Source organism: Pangasianodon hypophthalmus, chromosome 24 (assembly GCF_027358585.1).
Source record: "Pangasianodon hypophthalmus isolate fPanHyp1 chromosome 24, fPanHyp1.pri, whole genome shotgun sequence".
Classification (NCBI taxonomy): Eukaryota; Metazoa; Chordata; class Actinopteri; order Siluriformes; family Pangasiidae; genus Pangasianodon; species Pangasianodon hypophthalmus.
The window spans coordinates 554,209-575,829 of NC_069733.1; the positions used below are offsets into that span (position 1 = coordinate 554,209).

Below are 21,621 nucleotides of genomic sequence, written 5' to 3' on the forward strand. Positions count from 1 at the left end.
TAGATAGATCTAACCTGAGATGCTGATCTGTTTAACATTAATACTTTAGAGTCTCGATCCTCACAGGCCAGAACCGCTCTGTAAATCACTTCAGACGCTCCACTGATAATAAACGGGTTTAAAAAGCTGAAAGATGTGGTGAAGTTTTCTGAAAGTAAGGAGATGTTTATGGAACATTGATGGAAGGAGTCTCCAGTGTCAGTGCTTTGGAACAGTCTCTCACTAACATCACAAGCTGCGTTTTCTTTTTAAAAGAGAGGCTGGTGAGGGAACGACTGTTTATAGCTGCTATAGCGCACGTGACTACACACACACACACACACACACACACACACACACACAGTGTTTATTACTTACATGATGAACACATTAATGTAACGGTGTAATTTTAAAGCCATTCGGTTAGATTTGAATAAAGTGTCATAAAGCAGTTTTGCAGAAATAATAAATACTATAAGAATATCAGTAGTTGAGGAAGATAATCACTGTAATGTTATTAAAACAGTAAATAACTATAATTCTGGCCTGAGAGCACACACACACACACACACACACACACACACTAATGGACAGAGTCATTGTGGATATCACTCCTTCATCAGCAGGCTGCACTCTTTCCCCTTGCTCCCTACACACACCTCTCAGCTCCTCATGTTCCAGGCTCTCAGTGATCAGAAGGTGCAGTGTGTGTGTGTTTCCAGTCTCGTCCTCATGGTGGCGCTGTTTTATCAGCTTTCCCCCTGTGGACTTTGCTCTCCAGGTCGTGCCTCCACAGAGCAGCAGGAAGCAGAGGGACGTCTTCACCTCTTTCGTCATGTCTGCTTTCACAACTTTCACAACACAACGTAACAGCGCTGGCTCTGGAGGATCTGAGACGCTCAGCTGAACTTTACACACACACACACACACACACAGAGAGAGAGAGAGAGAGAGAGAGAAAGAGAGAGGGAGAGACGGGGTCAGGTGAGTTTTTGACTTTTCTGTCTTTTATTCGATGGGAGTGTAAGAACAGAGGTGTTATCAGGTGGAGCTTTTAAGAGACATTTCGCAATCACAGTGTGGTGTGTGTGAGATAAACTCTCGCTGATTGTTTATTTATTTATTTATTATAAGTCTTTTATTCTTATTACTGAAATTATTTATATTCATGCACCATTTAGCTCAAATTCAGTCTGAGTAACTGTAGACACACACACACACACACACTCACACACACACTCACACACTTCAGTCATATAAAAAGATACAAAGGTTGAGGTTTAAGGTTAGGGGCAGGGGCAAAGTGCTAACCTTTTCTTACACACACACACACACACACACACACACACCCACACACAGGTGTACAGTATAAGGAAAGGTGTTTCTGTGCTTCACCTGAGCTAACGAGACTGTCAGAAACACACACACACACACACACCTAGTGCACCACGTACATGAAGTGTTTACTACTGTGTGTGTGTGTGTGTGTGTGAGAAAGAGACAGTGTGTGTCAGGTGCACATCTATATTTAATACATGCAGACAAACAGTCACATAAAAGCACACAATAGGCCGAGTGTGTGTGTGTGTGTGTGTGTGTGTGTGTGTGTGTGTTTGTGTTCCTGAAAGTGGTGTGTTCACACTGCAGGTAAAAGTGGATCAGTTCTCTCTTTTTATTCGTACACTGTTATACACATCTTACTGTATTACTGCACAATCCCAATACGAAGAAATAATCACTGTGTGTGTGTGTGTGTGTGTGTGTGTGCGCGTGTGTGTGTGCGTGTGTGCGTGCGTGTGTGTGTGTGTGTGTGTGTGTGGATGTTACAGGAAAATAATCAAAGTTAGGATGGTGTGATGAAGCGGAGTTACTGTTATCACCCTGACGCTGATTATTTTCCTCTAACAGCACGTCCCGGCGTGTTTTATTCCTCTTACGCTACAGCAGTTTGCTAGAGATTACACGTTTTTATTCATTAAAGAACGACATGTCATACTTTTTATCCGTTTACAGTTACATTGGATTTTTGAATGTTTTTTGAATGATTTTTGAGTACAATGGAATTTTGAGTGCTTCCCTCTTTTTCCTGTGTTTCCTGTGGTGGTGTGTGTGCAGAGCTGTGACATGGGTGTGTGAACTAGGTCAGGGGTGTTTGTGTGTGTGTGTGCGTGTGTGTGTGTGTTAGATTAGAGTGAGAACTTGTTTGGTGGTATAAGTGTGTGTTTGTTGGATCATAGAGCTGTGGTCTCACTATGGCATAGAGGTGTGTGTATAGAGGTGTACAGGTGTGTGTATGTGTGTGATTATAGGTGTAGCATAGGCGTGTGTGTGTGTGTGTGTGTGTGTGCAGTATGGAGTGTGTGTGGGCGGCGGTGATTCCTGCACTGCAGTTCTTCTTCATGGCGCTGCTGCTGCTCCTCATGCTGCCCGCCATGTTCGGCCTCTCGCTCGGCATCACCGAGACCTACATGAAGATCCTCATCAAAACACTGGAGGTATACACACACACACACACACACACGCACACACACACACACATGCACACACACACACACACACACACACACACACACATACAGACACAAACAGAATGTTACATACATACACTGTTACTTACTGCGATTAATTTATTGTTAAAGCTCTCTGAGCTCTGGTGTGTGTGTGTTTGTGTGTGTGTGTTGCAGTGGGCGACACTGAAGATTCAGAAGAGCAATAGCGAGGAAAAGATGCTGAAACACTCTCCATCTTATGGTGAACACACACACAAACACACACACACACACACACACACACACACACACTGTAGATTAAAGTGGTCTTTGAGCATCCATATTGATTACTGATCTCTTAAGCTTTAAGACGAAGGATAGTACTGATAACAGAAAGGACAAATTCCATCCAGTGTGTGTGTGTGTGTGTGTGTGTGTGTGTGTGTGTGTGTGATCTTTAATCGCATTATACAGCATTTAGTGTCTGGAACAAGAACTCACTCAAAGATACACTCATACACAGTTGAACACACACACACATGCACACTTTAACACACTTGAAGAGGCACACTCACACTGTTTAGTGTGTTTTGTTTTGTGTGTTTGAGTGTGTGCTGGAGTGTTCCTGGTGACAGGAGAGAGGCTGTGTGTGTGTGTGTGTGTGTGTTATTCAGCTGAAGAGGTGTGTTTCGATCTGTTCTGACATGCCCTCTGCAGCTCACAGTTCCAGTGCAGTCACGTTATTTACACTCGCAACACAACACTGAATTCGTTTCTTCTCTGTGTTTCTCTTTACATCACACAGTGCTGTTTAAATTCTCCAATCTGATTGGTCAGAAGGTGTTGATTAATTTTCTAGAACAGCAGCTCTGATAGGTTGCAGTGATAATGTTCTTTCCTGTTAAATCACAGTGACGTTTCAGAGAAAGTGTGCGTTATGGCTAACAAGATGTAGCAACAAAAAAAAGACTACACCCGATAGAAACAAACACACACACACACACACACAGGTTCTTAACTCAAACCGGAGTTTCTCTTGGCTCCGCCTCCTCCTCAGGTCTGATCCAGCGAGACGACTCTTCGTTGGAGAAAGAGATTGGGGAGCTGCGTCGCAATAGGCCGAGGTCAGGGGTGGGCGGGGCTTTTGCGTTCAGTGATGTGTTCTACTTCAGTAAGAAGGGGATCGAGAGCATCGTGGAGGACGAGGTGACTCAGAGGTTCAGCTCCGAGGAACTCGTGTCCTGGAACCTGCTCACGAGAACCAACAACAACTTTCACTACATCTCACTGCGCCTCACCGTCCTGTGGGGGGTCGGGGTCATCGTCCGCTACGGCATCCTGCTGCCCCTCAGGTCTCTCTCTCTCTCTCTCACACACACACACACACACACACACACACACACACACACTTTTTTATACTTTTTAAAGTACACTTGTACTTATTATATGATGTAATAAAAGTGGGTGTTCGTTGGTGTGCAGGATCATGTTAGCGTGTATCGGGCTCAGCTGGCTGGTCATTGGCACCACGATGGTGGGATTTCTCCCCAACTGCAGGTAATCAAACACTAAACACTTCAATTACTGCTGGGAATTATTCAAATCATTACCATACTTTGATCATGTAAAGTTTAACCATGTAAAGTTTCATAGTGAATAGGTCGTTTGTGTAAAGTTTGATCGTGTAAAGATTTATCAGGTATAATTTGATTGTGAAAAGGATAATGGTGTAAAGTTTGATTGTGTAAATTCATTTCTGTTTAATAATGTGAAGTGTGACGGTGTAACATTTGATGGTGTAAAGTTTGATCATGTAAAGTTTGATGGTGTAAAGTTTGATGGTGTAAAGTTTCAGCATGTAAAGTTTGATAGTGTAAAGTCTCTCTTAATATTAAGAGAATGTTAAAACTAATGATTTTTAAAATTTCGGTTACACCACGATCACTTCAGCTACGTCTTAATGAGCAGTGTGTGAAGTAATCATCAGAACTTTGTCACACAGAGTGACGTATTTCACCATCATCAGCCAATCAGAAACACGATCCAACATGAACAGGAAGTACTACATTTATGATTGAGACACAGGGAAGTGGTTAGAGGTTAGGATCTCTCTTTCTTGTGTAACATCTCTGGAACATTTGCTTCAAGTGAGGTCTGCTTGAAATAAATGATAGTAGGTTACCCATTTACTGTTAAATGTGTGTGTGTGCATGTGTGTGAATGTGTGTGTATGTGTGTGTGTGAATGTGTGTGTGTGTGTGTGTTCAGGATAAAGGACTGGCTCAGTGAACTTGTACATGTCATGTGTTACCGCATCTGTGCTCGCGGTCTTTCAGCCACCATCCACTACCACAACAGGTACACGACTATGTAACAACTACACAACACATACACACTACCACAGCAGTTACACAATTACACTACACTTGCACAACAACTACAGCACCATTATACAACATGTACACATTACCACCACTATTACACAATGACAACACGTATACAATACCACAACTACGTAACCACTACACAACACGTACACGCTACCAGAAACAGCAACTGCACCACAACTACACACTATCATTACAGGTACACAGGTATTATTAGTGTATCATTTGTAGCTCTGACCTCAGTTCAGTGTTTTTCTGCTGCAACGCACCTGAATGTAATATATTTCAGATTAATGTCAAATATATTAATCTCAAACTATTTCAGAGAGAACAAGCCAAAGAAAGGAGGAATCTGTGTAGCCAATCACACGTCTCCCATCGATGTGGTGATTCTGGCCAATGATGGAGGATACGCCATGGTGAGTGACGGCTCTGTGCGCACAAACACTGAGAGTAAACACTCTGTGAGAGTAAACACTCTGTGAGCACAAACACTGAGAGTAAACACTGAGAGTAAACACTGAGAGTAAACACTCTGTGAGCACAAACACTGAGAGTAAACACTATGTGAGAGTAAACACTCTGTGAGCACAAACACTGAGAGTAAACACTGAGAGTAAACACTGAGAGTAAACACTATGTGAGAGTAAACACTCAGTCAGAGTAAACACTTTGTGAGATTAAACACTCAGTCAGAGTAAACACTGAGAGTAATCACTCCATGAGAGCAAACACTGAGAGTAAACACTCTGTTAGAGTAAACACTCTGTTAGAGTAAACACTGAGAGTAAACACTCTGTTAGAGTAAACACTGAGAGTAAACACTGAGAGTAAACACTCTGTTAGAGTAAACACTCTGTTAGAGTAAACACTGAGAGTAAACACTCTGTTAGAGTAAACACTGAGAGTAAACACTCTGTTAGAGTAAACACTCTGTTAGAGTAAACACTGAGAGTAAACACTCTGTTAGAGTAAACACTGAGAGTAAACACTGAGAGTAAACACTCCGTGAGAGTAAACACTGAGAGTAAACACTCTGTTAGAGTAAACACTCTGTTAGAGTAAACACTGAGAGTAAACACTCTGTTAGAGTAAACACTGAGAGTAAACACTCTGTTAGAGTAAACACTGAGAGTAAACACTGAGAGTAAACACTCCGTGAGAGTAAACACTGAGAGTAAACACTCCATGAGAGTAAACACTGAGAGTAAACACTCTGTGAGAGTAAACACTGAGAGTAAACACTGAGAGTAAACACTCTGTTAGAGTAAACACTCCGTGAGAGTAAACACTGAGAGTAAACACTCTGTTAGAGTAAACACTGAGAGTAAACACTCTGTGAGAGTAAACACTCCGTGAGAGTAAACACTGAGAGTAAACACTGAGAGTAAACACTCTGTTAGAGTAAACACTGAGAGTAAACACTCTGTGAGCACAAACACTGAGAGTAAACACTATGTGAGAGTAAACACTCTGTGAGCACAAACACTGAGAGTAAACACTGAGAGTAAACACTGAGAGTAAACACTATGTGAGAGTAAACACTCAGTCAGAGTAAACACTTTGTGAGATTAAACACTCAGTCAGAGTAAACACTTTGTGAGAGTAAACACTGAGAGTAATCAATCCATGAGAGCAAACACTGAGAGTAAACACTCTGTTAGAGTAAACACTCTGTTAGAGTAAACACTCTGTTAGAGTAAACACTCTGTTAGAGTAAACACTGAGAGTAAACACTCTGTTAGAGTAAACACTGAGAGTAAACACTGAGAGTAAACACTCCGTGAGAGTAAACACTGAGAGTAAACACTCTGTTAGAGTAAACACTCTGTTAGAGTAAACACTGAGAGTAAACACTCTGTTAGAGTAAACACTGAGAGTAAACACTCTGTTAGAGTAAACACTGAGAGTAAACACTGAGAGTAAACACTCCGTGAGAGTAAACACTGAGAGTAAACACTCCATGAGAGTAAACACTGAGAGTAAACACTCTGTGAGAGTAAACACTGAGAGTAAACACTGAGAGTAAACACTCTGTTAGAGTAAACACTCCGTGAGAGTAAACACTGAGAGTAAACACTCTGTGAGCACAAACACTGAGAGTAAACACTATGTGAGAGTAAACACTCTGTGAGCACAAACACTGAGAGTAAACACTGAGAGTAAACACTGAGAGTAAACACTATGTGAGAGTAAACACTCAGTCAGAGTAAACACTTTGTGAGATTAAACACTCAGTCAGAGTAAACACTTTGTGAGAGTAAACACTGAGAGTAATCACTCCATGAGAGCAAACACTGAGAGTAAACACTCTGTTAGAGTAAACACTCTGTTAGAGTAAACACTCTGTTAGAGTAAACACTGAGAGTAAACACTCTGTTAGAGTAAACACTGAGAGTAAACACTGAGAGTAAACACTCTGTTAGAGTAAACACTCTGTTAGAGTAAACACTGAGAGTAAACACTCTGTTAGAGTAAACACTGAGAGTAAACACTCTGTTAGAGTAAACACTCTGTTAGAGTAAACACTGAGAGTAAACACTCTGTTAGAGTAAACACTGAGAGTAAACACTGAGAGTAAACACTCCGTGAGAGTAAACACTGAGAGTAAACACTCTGTTAGAGTAAACACTCTGTTAGAGTAAACACTGAGAGTAAACACTCTGTTAGAGTAAACACTGAGAGTAAACACTCTGTTAGAGTAAACACTGAGAGTAAACACTGAGAGTAAACACTCCGTGAGAGTAAACACTGAGAGTAAACACTCCATGAGAGTAAACACTGAGAGTAAACACTCTGTGAGAGTAAACACTGAGAGTAAACACTGAGAGTAAACACTCTGTTAGAGTAAACACTCCGTGAGAGTAAACACTGAGAGTAAACACTCTGTGAGAGTAAACACTCCGTGAGAGTAAACACTGAGAGTAAACACTGAGAGTAAACACTCTGTTAGAGTAAACACTGAGAGTAAACACTCTGTGAGAGTAAACACTCCGTGAGAGTAAACACTGAGAGTAAACACTCCGTGAGAGTAAACACTGAGAGTAAACACTCCGTGAGAGTAAACACTGAGAGTAAACACTCTGTGAGAGTAAACACTCTGTGAGAGTAAACACTGAGAGTAAACACTCTGTTAGAGTAAACACTCCGTGAGAGTAAACACTGAGCGTAAACAGTCTGAGAGTAAACACTCTGTGAGAGTAAACACTGAGAGTAAACACTCCGTGAGAGTAAACACTGAGAGTAAACACTCTGTTAGAGTAAACACTCAGTCAGAGTAAACACTGAGAGTAAACACTCTGTTAGAGTAAACACTGAGAGTAAACACTGAGAGTAAACACTCTGTTAGAGTAAACACTGAGAGTAAACACTCTGTTAGAGTAAACACTGAGAGTAAACACTCCGTGAGAGTAAAAACTCCGTGAGAGTAAACACTGAGAGTAAACACTCTGTTAGAGTAAACACTGAGAGTAAACACTGAGAGTAAACACTGAGAGTAAACACTCCGTGAGAGTAAACACTGAGAGTAAACACTGAGAGTAAACACTCCGTGAGAGTAAACACTGAGAGTAAACACGTCATTCCTGATGTTTGTGACGCGTCTAGATTTCAGGCAGAGTGAAAGAGTGGTAATGTTGAGTAAAGGTGAGAAACCTGAGCGCTGTGATCAAACTTCACATGGACTGTGAGAATGAGTAGCAGGTTAATGTGAACCAGAACCAAAACTAGACAAATAAACACTTCGTTTCATAATTAATGCATGGATCTGTCAGGAAAAGAGTTTTTACACACACATCACAAACATCAGAAAACACTGATCATTCCACTGCTCGGTTCTGATCTACATTTTTTAATGTGTGTGTGGAAAAAACACACCAAGCTGTAAAGCAGATTTTCTTGCTGAGGTGTGACTCTACTGTGTTGTTTTCGTTTGTTTGTTTGATTGACAGGTGGGGCAGGTCCATGGTGGTTTGATGGGCGTGGTTCAGCGAGCGATGGTTCGAGCATGTCCACACATCTGGTTTGAGAGAGCGGAGATGAAAGATCGCCACCTGGTGACAAAGAGGTGGAACAACACTAAACTACTATTAACACACATTTTATTAAAATATAGCTAATTATCATGTTCACATGTTTTCTCTGTGTATATGTGCCCAGTGCTTAACATTACTTAACCACACACACACACACACACACACTGTTTATATTAGATGTATTATTCACTGACAGACTGTTTTATTCAGCAGCTGTGTGTCTCCTGTGTGTGCTTCTCCACAGACTGAGGGATCACGTGAACGACAAGAACAAACTCCCCATCCTCATTTTCCCCGAGGGTAAGAGATAAAACTAGAGGGTCAGGAAATATTTACATCAGTTCTCCACTAAGACCTGTTTGTGTGCCTGTTGTAGGCTACTAAAGGTTAGTTTGTGTAGAAAGAAGAGAAATGTACAAGCTGATTTACTAAGCGTCTCACAGGAGTAGAATAACACATGCGTTTGGTGGGCGGAGTGGGCTGGACGGAGTGGGCGGAGTCAACAGGAATGGATTAATTTATCACCTGTAGTGTGATTTACTGCAGTCTGAACGTCACTTCAGGGAATCTGCAGGATCGATTTTTATAAATCTCTCTCAATGAAAATGTCTCCCAAATGACTAACATGCGTAAATGTGATTGTTTGATGTTGTTCTCTCTCTGCACACAGGAACCTGCATCAATAACACGTCCGTCATGATGTTCAAGAAGGGGAGTTTCGAAATCGGAGGCACCATCTACCCCGTAGCCATAAAGGTATAAAAAAACTATAAAACGCTATAAACCTTCACTCTTATTAACAATCAACCTGTACAGCCTTACAGTTAACCAGTGGAATTCTGCAATTCAGCAATAAACATTAGAAATATTGCAATGCATGTGTGTGTGTGTGTGTGTGTGTGTGTGTGTGTGTGTGTGTGCAGTACGACCCTCTGTTCGGTGATGCGTTCTGGAACAGTGGGAAGTACAGCATGGTGAGTTACCTGCTGAGGATGATGACGAGCTGGGCCATTGTCTGTAACGTCTGGTACCTGCCACCCATGACCCAGCAGGTGAGGACGACATGGACGGATGGATGGATGGATAGATAGATAGATAGATAGATAGATAGAATAATTTGTCATTAATCAAATGATGCATGATTTGTGGCAAATGTGATGGTAATCTGCATTAATACATCCTAAACTTTATCATGTAGTGTAATAGCAATCATGGTGGTTATAGATAGATAGATAGATAGATAGATAGATTTGTGAATGAATCATTCAAGTGAGCTCCAGGTGAGTCAAATTATTCTGTATTTCAGTTAACTCAGATCAGACTCACAGTCACTTTATTCACCAAATGTACAACTATATAGGAATTCTGAAGAACTCAGTGAATCAAACTAGGCCATTTTTGCTTCATTTGATTCTTAAATCATTCTGTGATGCTTGAGATATTTAATCAAATCTATTATTATTGTTAGTGTTATTAGTAGTAACTATTATATTATTAGCAGTGAACCTTAATTGTGTGTTGTAAAGCTAGTAAATTGAATGCATCACAAATCTGAGAGAAGAATCGAATGAATCCAAACACACAGATTTGACTGATTTAAACAGGTAGCTGAGGAGAATCAGATCACTGAAGTGTGTTGTAATGGCAGTCATGGTGTTGATGAGTCATTTCCTGTGTGGACAGGAAGGAGAGGATGCTGTGCAGTTTGCTAACAGAGTGAAGTCTTTGATTGCGAGACAAGGAGGACTGGTGGACTTGTCCTGGTGTGGCATCACTTTATTTATATCGATTAAATCAGCTTTATACACGCTGACATGTTTGCATTGTAACTGTGTGTGTGTGTGTGTGTGTGTGTGTGTGTGTGTGTGTGTGTGTGTAGGGACGGTGGTCTTAAGAGAGCCAAAGTGAAGGACTCGTTTAAGCAGGAGCAGCAGAAGATGTACAGCAACATGGTGGTCGGAGACGACAGCAGCGACTGAAAATCACTAAAATCAGCCAATCACAGAACTCCAAACCGTCCAGTCAGACACTCAGAGACTTTAACTGACCAATCAGATCAGGTCATGGGATTCTTACATCTTTATGCATAATAAAGACACGGTGATGGGGTCCTCGTCCTAGAAACGCATAAAGGCGGCCATGTTGGATGCAGATGTTGAATGACAGGCACTATAATAATCAAAGTTCTATCTCAGGTGCAGTTCTCGCTAACTTCAGAACTTATTCTCAGTGAAACTCTGTATTTTAGACAAGATCTTTATGTGCAAATAGAAGTCATTTTTGTTGAAATGTTAATTCAGTTCTAACATGCAAAAAAAGTGTCCCTTTTATTCACTGTTTATTTTGCTAATGACATTAAAATCATTCTCCTGAATTATTTATACCAGATGCTGATGTTTAATTGAATAAATGTAATATATCTCTAACAAATAAGACGCGTGTTCTATTATCAGTAACGATGCTGTGTGTCCCTGCGGAGCCACCACACACACTCTGTTCAGTTTAATGTAGATCTTTATTTTACACGCAGCAGATATTCAGCAGTAAAATAGTGCTGAGTAATAAATCAGGTGTTTTTATATGAATTATTCTCATGACATCACACACACACTGCAGAAGACGCAGTGATCAGATCAGACGAGATCTGATTAAAGATAACAGAGTTGTGAGTTTATTATCAGGGGTTAAATTAGGATTCAGGAGGTGAAGGAGCTCCACTGTACTTCTGTCATGCTGCAAAATCTGTGTTTTTCTGTTTTCAACATTGACATCATGGAAACTGGTGAAGATTCACTACACTAACAGTATGGCTCTTCATTTTCATTTCATTCCTCAATGCAAACACTATCACTGTCTGCTAACCGCTAGGAGGTGGAGTCAGGGGCGTGGCTGGAAGAGAAGAAGAGGAGATGGGCCTGAAAGGGTCGTTTTCAGGAGGCATTACCGCATGTCCACATAAACAAGCACATTTTTCTAAAATAGTTTTTATTACTGCATTGCAGATGTGATTGAAATGACTTTTGGTTACCACACAGGTGACATGAACACACTTTAATGATCAAATCCACACCACCGACAAACCGTCCAATCAGAATGTTTCAGACGCTGTTAAAACTCGTCATCACCACATCCAGTACAGCTCAGTGCGGTTTCTAAACAGTGGCAGTGCTTTAAGTAAGCAATAAAACACGATGTGGCATGCTGCTGAAGGAAATAATCAGAGACGGGGTGTTGTGATGAAGCAGAGTTACTATTAACACCCCAAAGCTGATTATTTTCCTATAAACACATATTCCCGAGTGTTTTATTCCACTTACACCACACATTTCCCAAGATTTAACTATTATAGCTGACACATCCTACTTTTTATCCACTTATAGTTACATTTTTGTGTGGAATATCAGTGAAACAAATTACTTCCTGTTGTCACTCACATTATAGCAGCTATAAACAGTCGTTCCCTCAACAGCTTCTCTTTATTCTCTTCTCTCGCTTCTTTTCTTCAGGTTTAACTGAATCCACTGTTGTTCTCCCAGCATTCAGGTGGTATGTGGGTGTGCGGCTTCCCGAAAGGGGCAGAGTCTGCCTGCAGGGGATAAAAAAACACAGGATACAGTGATAAATGCATCACCTGGAGACTAAACTGAACGTTTCAGCTGCATTAGACAAAGAGGAAAACCAGCAGAAGTCTGAACTTCATACGGTGAGTTTATTACATGTAATACAGTCCTACACAATCCAGAGTGCAGCTGAAGCACTGCAATGTGATTATGTCTTAATATAAACCTCTACTTTTAATAAAATAACAGAGAAAAAATGGAAAAAATGGCAGATGAACAGAGAAAAACCATACTTTGTTACATCAAAATATTTTGCAGAGAAATTCTTGATATCTGTTTCTGATATCTGTGTAATGCTGTGTTTTGATTTATAGTAAAAATACAACAATGAGAACTTATTTTCATTTTCATTTTTTTTATGCAGAAACATCCGTTTTTCTTTCTTCCTGCAGGTTTCTTTTTTTCCACAGTGTAAAATCAGACTCAGTGTTTATGTTCACATGTAAACATTTTCAGCAATCTGCATTCATCCATTTTAATCGCAGATTCTGAATAAACTCTTTATATGGATCCTGTGCCGGACTCTCTGTAGTTAATCTGCACTGATGTGCTATAACCATAATGTAATCTGATCCAAAGGCACGTGCATTACACACACAGGTGCAGAGGGGGTTTAGTCTCAACTTGATCACAACAAAAGAAAGTGGATCTTGGCAGTGTGTTCAGCTTTCTAATCAAACGTTCTTGCGTTTAAAATATGTGCCTTAGCAAAACATCATGCAGTGTGATCATTAACAGACAGAGAGTGCTTGTGAGAGCTGTAAAGATACTTAACGTTTCACACTTTTATGAAATGCAAGAATAACAAACAAGTTTCTGACCAGTTTCAACCAGTTTCTGGTCCGCACGCCATGCAGGTGCATTTTAATGGCACTACTTGGGAACACATACACACACACACACACACACACACATATATATATATATATATATATATATATATATATATATATATATATATATATATATATACACATAGGGAATACATTGACTCATGCTGAATTGACTGAATTCAATTACTGAGTTTCCGGCTAAAATTACACTTCACTTTCTATAATTTGTGATTTCTTTGTCCACCTCAAAATGTCAGTGTGATAGGCAACACACCTCACAGTTATTAATAAATTATTAAATAAACATTTTCATTTGGATTGGTCTCTATCTGTGTACTGTATTCACACTGAGGTGTTACATGAACATCTTTTATTCTGCTTATAATCTCTCATTGTGATTATTACCAGATCATTAGACTGATCATTAGACTGATCATTAGACTCTAAAAAATTATCCATGTGGCTAGTGAGAAAAGCTTAAAATGAAGAACAGTTTCGACATAAAAAATTAAATTTGTTACATGTACATGTATTAGTGAGTTGACAATTTCTTTTACTAAGTTTGTCAAACTGAAAAGAAAGAAATTGGTCTCAGCTTATTAATATATGGATGGAACAAACAGTCTTGCTTTCACCTACCAACAAAAGAGTATTAAGTTCGTGAAACTTGAAAATGTAGTGAGCAAACTTAAAAAGCTGAACATTGTCTGAACATGTCAGAGCCAGACCAGTCCTACAGGAGCAGAAACAACAGCAGAAACGAACAATGAAGGAACGAGCACGAGTGCACACAATCAAGGTACATGCTGAGGAGCCTAACTATTTTTATTTGTTTTACTAGCAGCAACTATCAAACTATATCGGCACACAGTGCAAAAAAATCGATATCACAGGACACTAAATATTAAAGTAACGTTACAGCTTGCCCCGTGCTAATTCGACTGTTGGAAAGTTGACATCAGCTGGCTAGCTAGCGTCTTCCAAGTTAGCTACAGCATGCCCTTTGCTAATTTGGAGTTAGTGAAGTTGACCTCTAGGTATCGTGTGTCTTCACTTTTCTTATGTTTTGTTTTACAGTGGCAGCCGAATGACTGTAATCAGCACTGAATGTTTGTAGCATTAGTTCAAACACTGCACATGTTTCAGAATAAGTCTTGTGTTGTCCTAATTTAAATTTGGTGCTATTGATGAAAATTTGTGGATCATTTGACATTTTCAACTAAACCTGTAACAAATGTAGGTTACTAAACTTTTTTTTCTGCGGAAGAGTTTGATTCTGTTGTAGAAGCGCCAATTTGTTCATTCCTACGTCAGTGCTTGAACGATCTTGTAATGTGTTTGTATGTAAGAACATTTTTTATTTAACAATGTTTGATAGACGTGTTTAGACACATTTAGACACTAGACACCGTTAGACCAGTTTCATTGAATCTACAAATAGTTTGCCTTCGTGTTTCCACCAGAGCGTGATTCAATAAACAATTATAATAAAATTGAAATTGCTGTGTTTTTTTATTCTGACAGAATTGAAATTAGTTACTATTACTCAAAAAATTAAGGTAACAATTTGCATGGACATTTCTGAGTAGACCGAAAGCAAAATAAATAAGGTAGAACAGCTTAAATGAACTAATTTGACCACATAATATTATTAAGTTGACTCAACTTAATTAAGCTTTTAGTGGACAATTCAAATCATGTTGGTTGTGCTAAGCAAATTGATTTGGGCTAAAAATGGCTTGAGTTGAAATAACTTAAAAAGATCCATGCAAATTGTTACCTTAATTTTTAAAGTTATTAAAGTATTATTATTTATTAGTTCAGAAGCATTACTTTTTTCTTGGTAAGGATGTGCAGAACAATTTCAGTGTCTTATTTAGCACATTTCATTCAGCATTTTAAAAAGGTTAGAAGCAACACTAATACTCAGAATGGAACACTGGAAATAAAACTAGGCAAATATTGTTTGATTTGAAATTCGAGTGTGTCTCAGGCAAATACTGAGCACGAGACATACCGTTAGGGGTTTATTTCCATAACTAACATGCAAATCTGTTAACTGTTTGTCTCCACCTGTGCAGTGCTGATGGTGGTGTTGTGTCTCCTCAGCCATGCAGTCCTGCAGCATTCATCACTGTGTCCTGTTCTTCCTCACCCTCACATTCACCACTGGTAAGTGTCACTTCACTCTCACTGGAGCACAGAGGGTTAAAGGCCTCGCTCAGTGGCCCAGTAGCAGCAGCTTGTAGTGCTGGGGCTTGAACCCTCCGGCGTTCTGATCAGCAACCCAAAGCATTTAATCACTGAGCCACTTTAACTGAAACCTTCGGCTTAATAATCATAACTAATTAAATAGGAATTATCTTCACCAATGTTTTATAAAAATTCAACTAATTAGTAGTTAGTAGTACTATTTGAACAGAATTAGTTTTGCAGTCGTGTGTGTGTGTGTGTGTGTGTGTGTGTGTGTGTGTTCAGTAATGTAGCTGGAGGATGTGTGTAGTAATTCTGATGGACTCACGTGATAAGTGATCTGTGTATAAATCATAAATCATCAGAGATGGCCGTGTTTTCACCATGTACACATGCTCATTACACTAAAAATTCCATATCTACTGCACACATCTCCTTTTATTACACACAGATTGTTTTGTTCTTTATTATAAGGGTAAAGGAGACATGGCTAAGCATGAGTAGGTCACATGACCGTAAAATATCTGCAGTCTGTACCTGTTCTGTTTACCTAAAACCCCTGAAGCGTGGCTTCTCTGACATGCCCTTTTAAACCTCATCTATATTTTATTGTTCTGCGTTTTGAACTTGGTTTTCATTTTGGTTTTTGTGGAAGATGATAGAAAAGAGAGAGTGCTTCCTGGAGCGTCTTTATACTGAAGAAAAAAACACAAAACCTCTTTTCCTACAGGATCTAAAACCCAATCTTTACCCACATGTCCATTCAGACGGGATAAATATCACCTGCAGTTATTTCTACTGCTCACTTTATAGAGGAGAAATCATTTTTCCAGGCACATGCATGCCTAGGGCCTAAAATCCCAGAGATACTCTGCTAATAAATATGTTACCCACCTTCACATGGAAAACTAATTCTGTGTGAACAAGGCTTTAGTTACATGAGATTCCCATGGTTTAAATTGGTAACACAACACATTTTGTGTTTCAAAATGAGACAATAATGATAATACCCACACTCATTGTTTGTATTTTCTGGTTATTGAATTTCCCTATTGTCCTATGGTTTCTGAGATTCTGGTTTGCCCCACTGATTCTGTTTGTTACAGTTTTTCTCGACTGCTAAAACACTATAACCAGGCTTTTGAACTAAAAATTCAAAACCATTTATCAAAAAGCACCCCCAATTCCCTAAACTCTAAACACTACTCCCCTGTTTTTACACACGAGTCAGATTTGTTGAGCTGTCACTGCAGAACTCTACACACAAATCCCTTAATTTCTTATTGCGTACACCATGTGGTCATTTTCAAAGCACTAGCATTCAATACTGTTCACTCGAGTCAGCACATGTTGAGCTCAATCACACAGTTCCCCAGGTGAAAACACTGAGAGTCAAAACTGAACACACATCAATCAGATCCTTCAATAGAGACATAAAAGGGCCTGAATCAGTTCATTGAGTTTTGGAACAATGGATCCACAGAGAAATGAAGGAATAGGTCGAGGAGGAGGAGGAGGTGGAGGTGGAGGAATATAATTGGCCATCAGGCTATTGTGAATGTCCCTGGTCAGTGCGGAGGGAATGTCACTATGTGCGCAGCCATCAGCCAGCGAGGGGTTCTCCACCGCCATGCCGTTCTAGGACCCTATAACACTATGCTCCTCCTCGCTTTCCTTCACGGTCTAAGAGAGCGTATGTTGCAGCTGGACCACAGGGAACCAGCACAGCCAGAGCAGCCTCACTACGCTGTTGTTTGGGATAACGTCAGCTTCCATCGCGCTGCTCTGGGTCGTGACTGGTTTACCAATAACCCGAGGTCTTCAAACATCTTTCTTCAAACATCTCCCTTTCTAAACCCGATAGAGGAGGTTTTTTCGGCATGGCGGTGGAAAGTGTGTGACCGAGAACCTTATATCCGTGTTCACCTCCTCCAGGCCATGGAAGAAGCCTAGACGTATCAGTAGCTGCGTGCCAGGGGTGGATCAGGCACGCGAGAGGATTTTACCCCCGCTGCCTGGCTAGGCCAGTACAGCCTGTGATGTGCACGAGATTCTCTGGCCTGACCCAGACCAAAGACGGGATGCTGAGGCGGAATCATTTTTTTTTGTGTGTGTGTGTGTGTGTGTTGTACTGTGTAGTACATGAATGAATAAAAATGTGCCAGTGTATACATTGGTTGTGTCTTTTGTGTTCATCATGTGAAAAGGTTTTTGAGGGGAAACCACAAGCAACACAACTTACCAGTTTTGGAAATATTGTTTTGAATTTATTGCACCAGTGTGTAAGACTATGTTGTAGTGTGTGTGTGTTTTTGAGGGCTTGTGTGTGATGTCTGAGGGCAAAGTTTGGTTTTTCAACAAGAGTGAATGGTTTTGGGTGTAGAGCTTCATTCTGACCTGAAAATAGGATGTTTGGGGAATTGGGTGAGATGTTATGAATTTGTGTTTACTGTTTTGAGAATTCGAGGCTTAGTTTCAAGAAATGTGTTTAAGCAATCAAGAAAAACTGTAATTGCCTGACCATTGCTAGTTTTTGACACAGATTTTTGCCTTACCTTTCTGGAATTGTTTGCCATCTACCCTGTGCACTAATAAACATACCTTTGCATCCACCTCCGCAGCATGACAATAACACCATATAGTATACATTTACAGAACACTGTCTGTGCTCCTGTTATTAATACACATTCCTCAGACCCAGGATCACATGACTTAAAAAGGTAAAAGGTATTTTCACACAATTTGTCTTAACATAATGTGTTTAATTTCTCTTTCAGAGCCTACACTGGCTTTGACTTCTGTAATGGTGAAGCTGAATCAGTCTGCTGGTCTCCCCTGTGAACAGAATTGTTCTGGTTCACTCCAATGGACTGTGATTGATAAACCAAGTGATATTGTGGCTCAGTGTAATCAAACATCATGCTGGTCAGGGGAGGGATTTTACATCTCTCATGATCAGTACCTGAAGGGGGATCTCTCTCTCACCATCACTGTAGCTGATTACATTAACAGGGGTTTGTACACGTGTGAGTGTGATGGTGAAGACATCATCAATACCGTACGTCTCAGCATTGAACGTAAGTCTCTTTATTTGTTAATGAATTAGCCATGAAAATTCTAGCCTTGTGCATCAGATTTGGAATAATTAAGATTCTAATGTTTTTTTTCCACAGCCAGAACATTATATATACATCTAAAGCCTGGTGAAGTTCTGGTCATGGATGTGCACTTGCCAGGCCTCATGGAGTTGACATATAAACCTAAAGATTCAACTGATCCATACGGTGAACGGATCTGCAATGTGACTCAACACTCACTACAGTGTAAAGCTGAATATAGACCGAGAGTAAAACTGAGTGATGCAGATCTGATCCTGAAGAATGTAAAGCCTTCTGATAGTGGAGTTTACATCATCTGGGACAAGCAGAATAATGACATCAATCTCAATTATATTGTTTCTGTGAAAGGTATGTCTTCAGTGTGAAAATGTTTGTTCATCAGATCCAATAACGGCCAGTTTCCACACAATCAGTCAAAATCATTATCAGATAGTCAGATTTAACCAGATAGTTAGCTTTTTTAAATCATAATGACTGTTTTCTGTTTTAATGAAATATTCTTTCTGAAAGCTGTCAATTCAAGTCAATATTTATTCTCTCATCATATGAACTTGCACAGCTAGTATAGATTTTAAATTTACATCAGACAGCAGGGTCTCAAAGGGTTTACTTTTTTCCAGAACCTCTAGAAGCCCCTGTAATAGTGAAGCATCATGGGACTGTTACTCTCCCCTGCACACGGAATTGTACTGGTTTGGTCGAATGGACCCATCGAGATGATGTTGTGGCTTGGTGTAATCAGACATCCAAGCCATGCTACTCAAAGGAGGGATATGAAATGTCTCATGAGCAGTACCTGAAGGGAGATTTCGCACTCACCATCACTGCAGATGATTACAATATGAGGGGCTGGTACGAGTGCAAGTGTAATGATAAACGTATCATTATTCAGCGCGTCATTATCGAGAGTGAGTTTCCTCACCTGATTTATTCACCAGTATTTGATGATAAACCCTTTTTAAATGTAATATATGTTTGATAATTGTATTGGGTTTAGATATACTTCCTAATGCTTTTCTCCTTAGCTGAGAACTCATCAGTTCAGCTAAAGCCTGGTGAAGATCTGCTCATGGATCTGCCTGCAACAGAGCCAGTGGAGGTGATTTATAACGGCTCTGTGATATGGTCTAACGGTCCAACCAATAAACAGCTGTGCAAAGGAGACTACACACACCGGCTATTGCAAGTTCTCAAACTGGAAAAAGTAAATGTGACTGATAGTGGAGTTTACACCATCCGGGACATGAACAATAAAGAAGTCCTACTTATCTACAATGTGTCTGTGAAAGGTACGTCTGGTGGGTGTGTGTGTGTATAATATATAATATAAATATAAACAATATAAGATATAATCCTAAAAATGTTTTAAGTGTTAACAATTAGAATTTTTAGTTACATTTGCTGTGGAATGTCAGTTAGTTCCTGTTGTCATTTATGTCATAGCAGCTATAAAGAGTCGTTCCCTCACCAGTGTCTCTTTATTCTCTCTTGAATTTAATAAGACAAAAAAAAACGCAGCTTGTCGTGTTAGCGAGAAACCGCAAAGTGTAAACTCCTCTGTCCTGAAGATGTCAAAAACTTATTACAGAGCACTCACACAGGAGACTCCTTCCATAAATATTAAAAAACATCTCCCTACCCTGGAGAAAACGTCACCATATTAGCAATTTTTACAATGTTTATGTGGAGCTGTTACTATAGAAATGATAACATGTTAGAAAAAGTGCATTAATATAAACCTGTGATCTGCAGCGGCACTACTGTCAGAGCTGCTGTTATAGAAAACTAATCAACACCTTCTGACCAATCACAATTTCATTATCAGCCATGTAAAGGTCATTCTGCCTTCTAATAATATAATGTGAAAACAGGGACAGAAAATTATATTGTTTTAATATGCCATGTGTGTGTGTGTCTGTGTGTGTGTCTGTGTGTGTGTTGTAGAAGACCACTCAGCACCACTTGGATTGACGGTCGGGCTTCCAATAGCCGTGGCATTCATACTGTTTTTGGGAGTCTTGTACTGGTGGTTCAAAAATTCACATCCTCAGATGGAACGTGTGAGGAATGACATATAGTGTAAAAACTGCATTTATGATTACATCTTCACAGAATGAATTAGATCTCAGTGCTTTTCCCCTGCTGTTAAATGACCTTGAAACATGTTTAAACTGTTTATTGAAAGGCACACATGTTCATATCATTATTCCCATTGATCTGTCACTACATGCAAGTGATCTGTGCCATGCATGTGCTTGGTAATTTACAGGCCATTAGCATTCATCAATTCAGATAGTTTTCAGAAGATTACACTTTTTAGATTCTATTGGATAATTTGTTGAATAGCCACCTGACATATTAGCATTTGCTTTCTTTAGTTATAGGCTGAAAGATTGTTATTTAATGGCTTCTGTTGCATCAGATAATTTGGTTCATTTTTGCATTCCTGTAATTTTGCTAATAATAGATTTCCTCTATCATAACCTTGAATGTGTGAGTCTGCTGATATGACTACACAGTTTATACACCTTTTATCTGTCTTCTCATATACAGAAATAAAGGAGCAGAACCAAACTCTGAGTTAAAATTGTGAGTGTTTTATTGTCACTTGTGATTTCTTGCTGGATAAATAAGTAGTGCCTAAAACCTACTACATACACAGAGACATAGATGATTACATATAACACACACCAAACCTCAATAACACTGTGATACGCATGGTTAAGTTTGCAGAGATGTACCTTTTAGCAGATCCTCCACTCTTTCTCCAGCTATATAATATATAAAGACTATCTGTTCCAATACTTTTGCTCATCTACAGATTGGGTGGTCTGCCACCAAAGGTGCCATGTTCTTTAACACGTCTAGATGTAAATATCAGGAAATAGCTAAAATTCTGATCTGTCATCTCATATTCATCTTTTGATCTCAAACCCAAATGTCTTCAGTGTATCGCAAAAATAAAAG

General features: G+C 39.7%; 2 protein-coding genes across 5 annotated transcripts; both read left to right on the forward strand.

Annotated features, from left to right (window-relative positions):
• The first annotated feature begins 771 nt into the window (after positions 1-771).
• agpat9l (1-acylglycerol-3-phosphate O-acyltransferase 9, like) lies at positions 772-11,277 on the forward strand. Of its 3 annotated transcripts, none has more exons than XM_053229189.1 (13): positions 778-963; positions 2,095-2,474; positions 2,664-2,730; positions 3,526-3,820; positions 3,951-4,025; positions 4,737-4,826; positions 5,181-5,274; positions 8,806-8,921; positions 9,134-9,189; positions 9,560-9,645; positions 9,813-9,941; positions 10,573-10,652; positions 10,769-11,277. In XM_053229189.1, the coding sequence occupies exons 2-13, from the start codon at positions 2,331-2,333 to the stop codon at positions 10,866-10,868; spliced, it is 1,332 nt and encodes a 443-aa protein (XP_053085164.1). In that variant the 5' UTR covers positions 778-963; positions 2,095-2,330; the 3' UTR covers positions 10,869-11,277. The 3 variants fall into 3 exon arrangements, with proteins under 3 accessions (XP_053085166.1, XP_053085164.1, XP_053085165.1); XM_053229190.1 differs by having other exon boundaries at positions 2,330-2,474; XM_053229191.1 differs by lacking the exon at positions 10,573-10,652 and having other exon boundaries at positions 772-963.
• Positions 11,278-11,416: 139 nt separating this feature from the next.
• LOC113528027 (uncharacterized) lies at positions 11,417-21,241 on the forward strand. Of its 2 annotated transcripts, none has more exons than XM_053229187.1 (7): positions 11,417-12,592; positions 15,424-15,514; positions 18,313-18,612; positions 18,709-19,002; positions 19,275-19,562; positions 19,680-19,943; positions 20,599-21,241. In XM_053229187.1, the coding sequence occupies exons 2-7, from the start codon at positions 15,454-15,456 to the stop codon at positions 20,730-20,732; spliced, it is 1,341 nt and encodes a 446-aa protein (XP_053085162.1). In that variant the 5' UTR covers positions 11,417-12,592; positions 15,424-15,453; the 3' UTR covers positions 20,733-21,241. The 2 variants fall into 2 exon arrangements, with proteins under 2 accessions (XP_053085162.1, XP_053085163.1); XM_053229188.1 differs by having other exon boundaries at positions 15,452-15,514.
• Positions 21,242-21,621: the final 380 nt, after the last annotated feature.

Coding starts and splice junctions, on each gene's coding strand:
- LOC113528027 (XM_053229187.1), top strand. CDS start 15,454: ATGCAGTCCTGCAGCATTCATCACTGTGTCCTGTTCTTCCTCACCCTC. Junction 18,613..18,708: donor CGTACGTCTCAGCATTGAAC/GTAAGTCTCTTT, acceptor TTTTTTCCACAG/CCAGAACATTATATATACAT. Junction 19,944..20,598: donor CTACAATGTGTCTGTGAAAG/GTACGTCTGGTG, acceptor TGTGTGTTGTAG/AAGACCACTCAGCACCACTT.
- agpat9l (XM_053229189.1), top strand. CDS start 2,331: ATGGAGTGTGTGTGGGCGGCGGTGATTCCTGCACTGCAGTTCTTCTTC. Junction 3,821..3,950: donor GGCATCCTGCTGCCCCTCAG/GTCTCTCTCTCT, acceptor GTTGGTGTGCAG/GATCATGTTAGCGTGTATCG. Junction 5,275..8,805: donor ATGATGGAGGATACGCCATG/GTGAGTGACGGC, acceptor TTTGATTGACAG/GTGGGGCAGGTCCATGGTGG.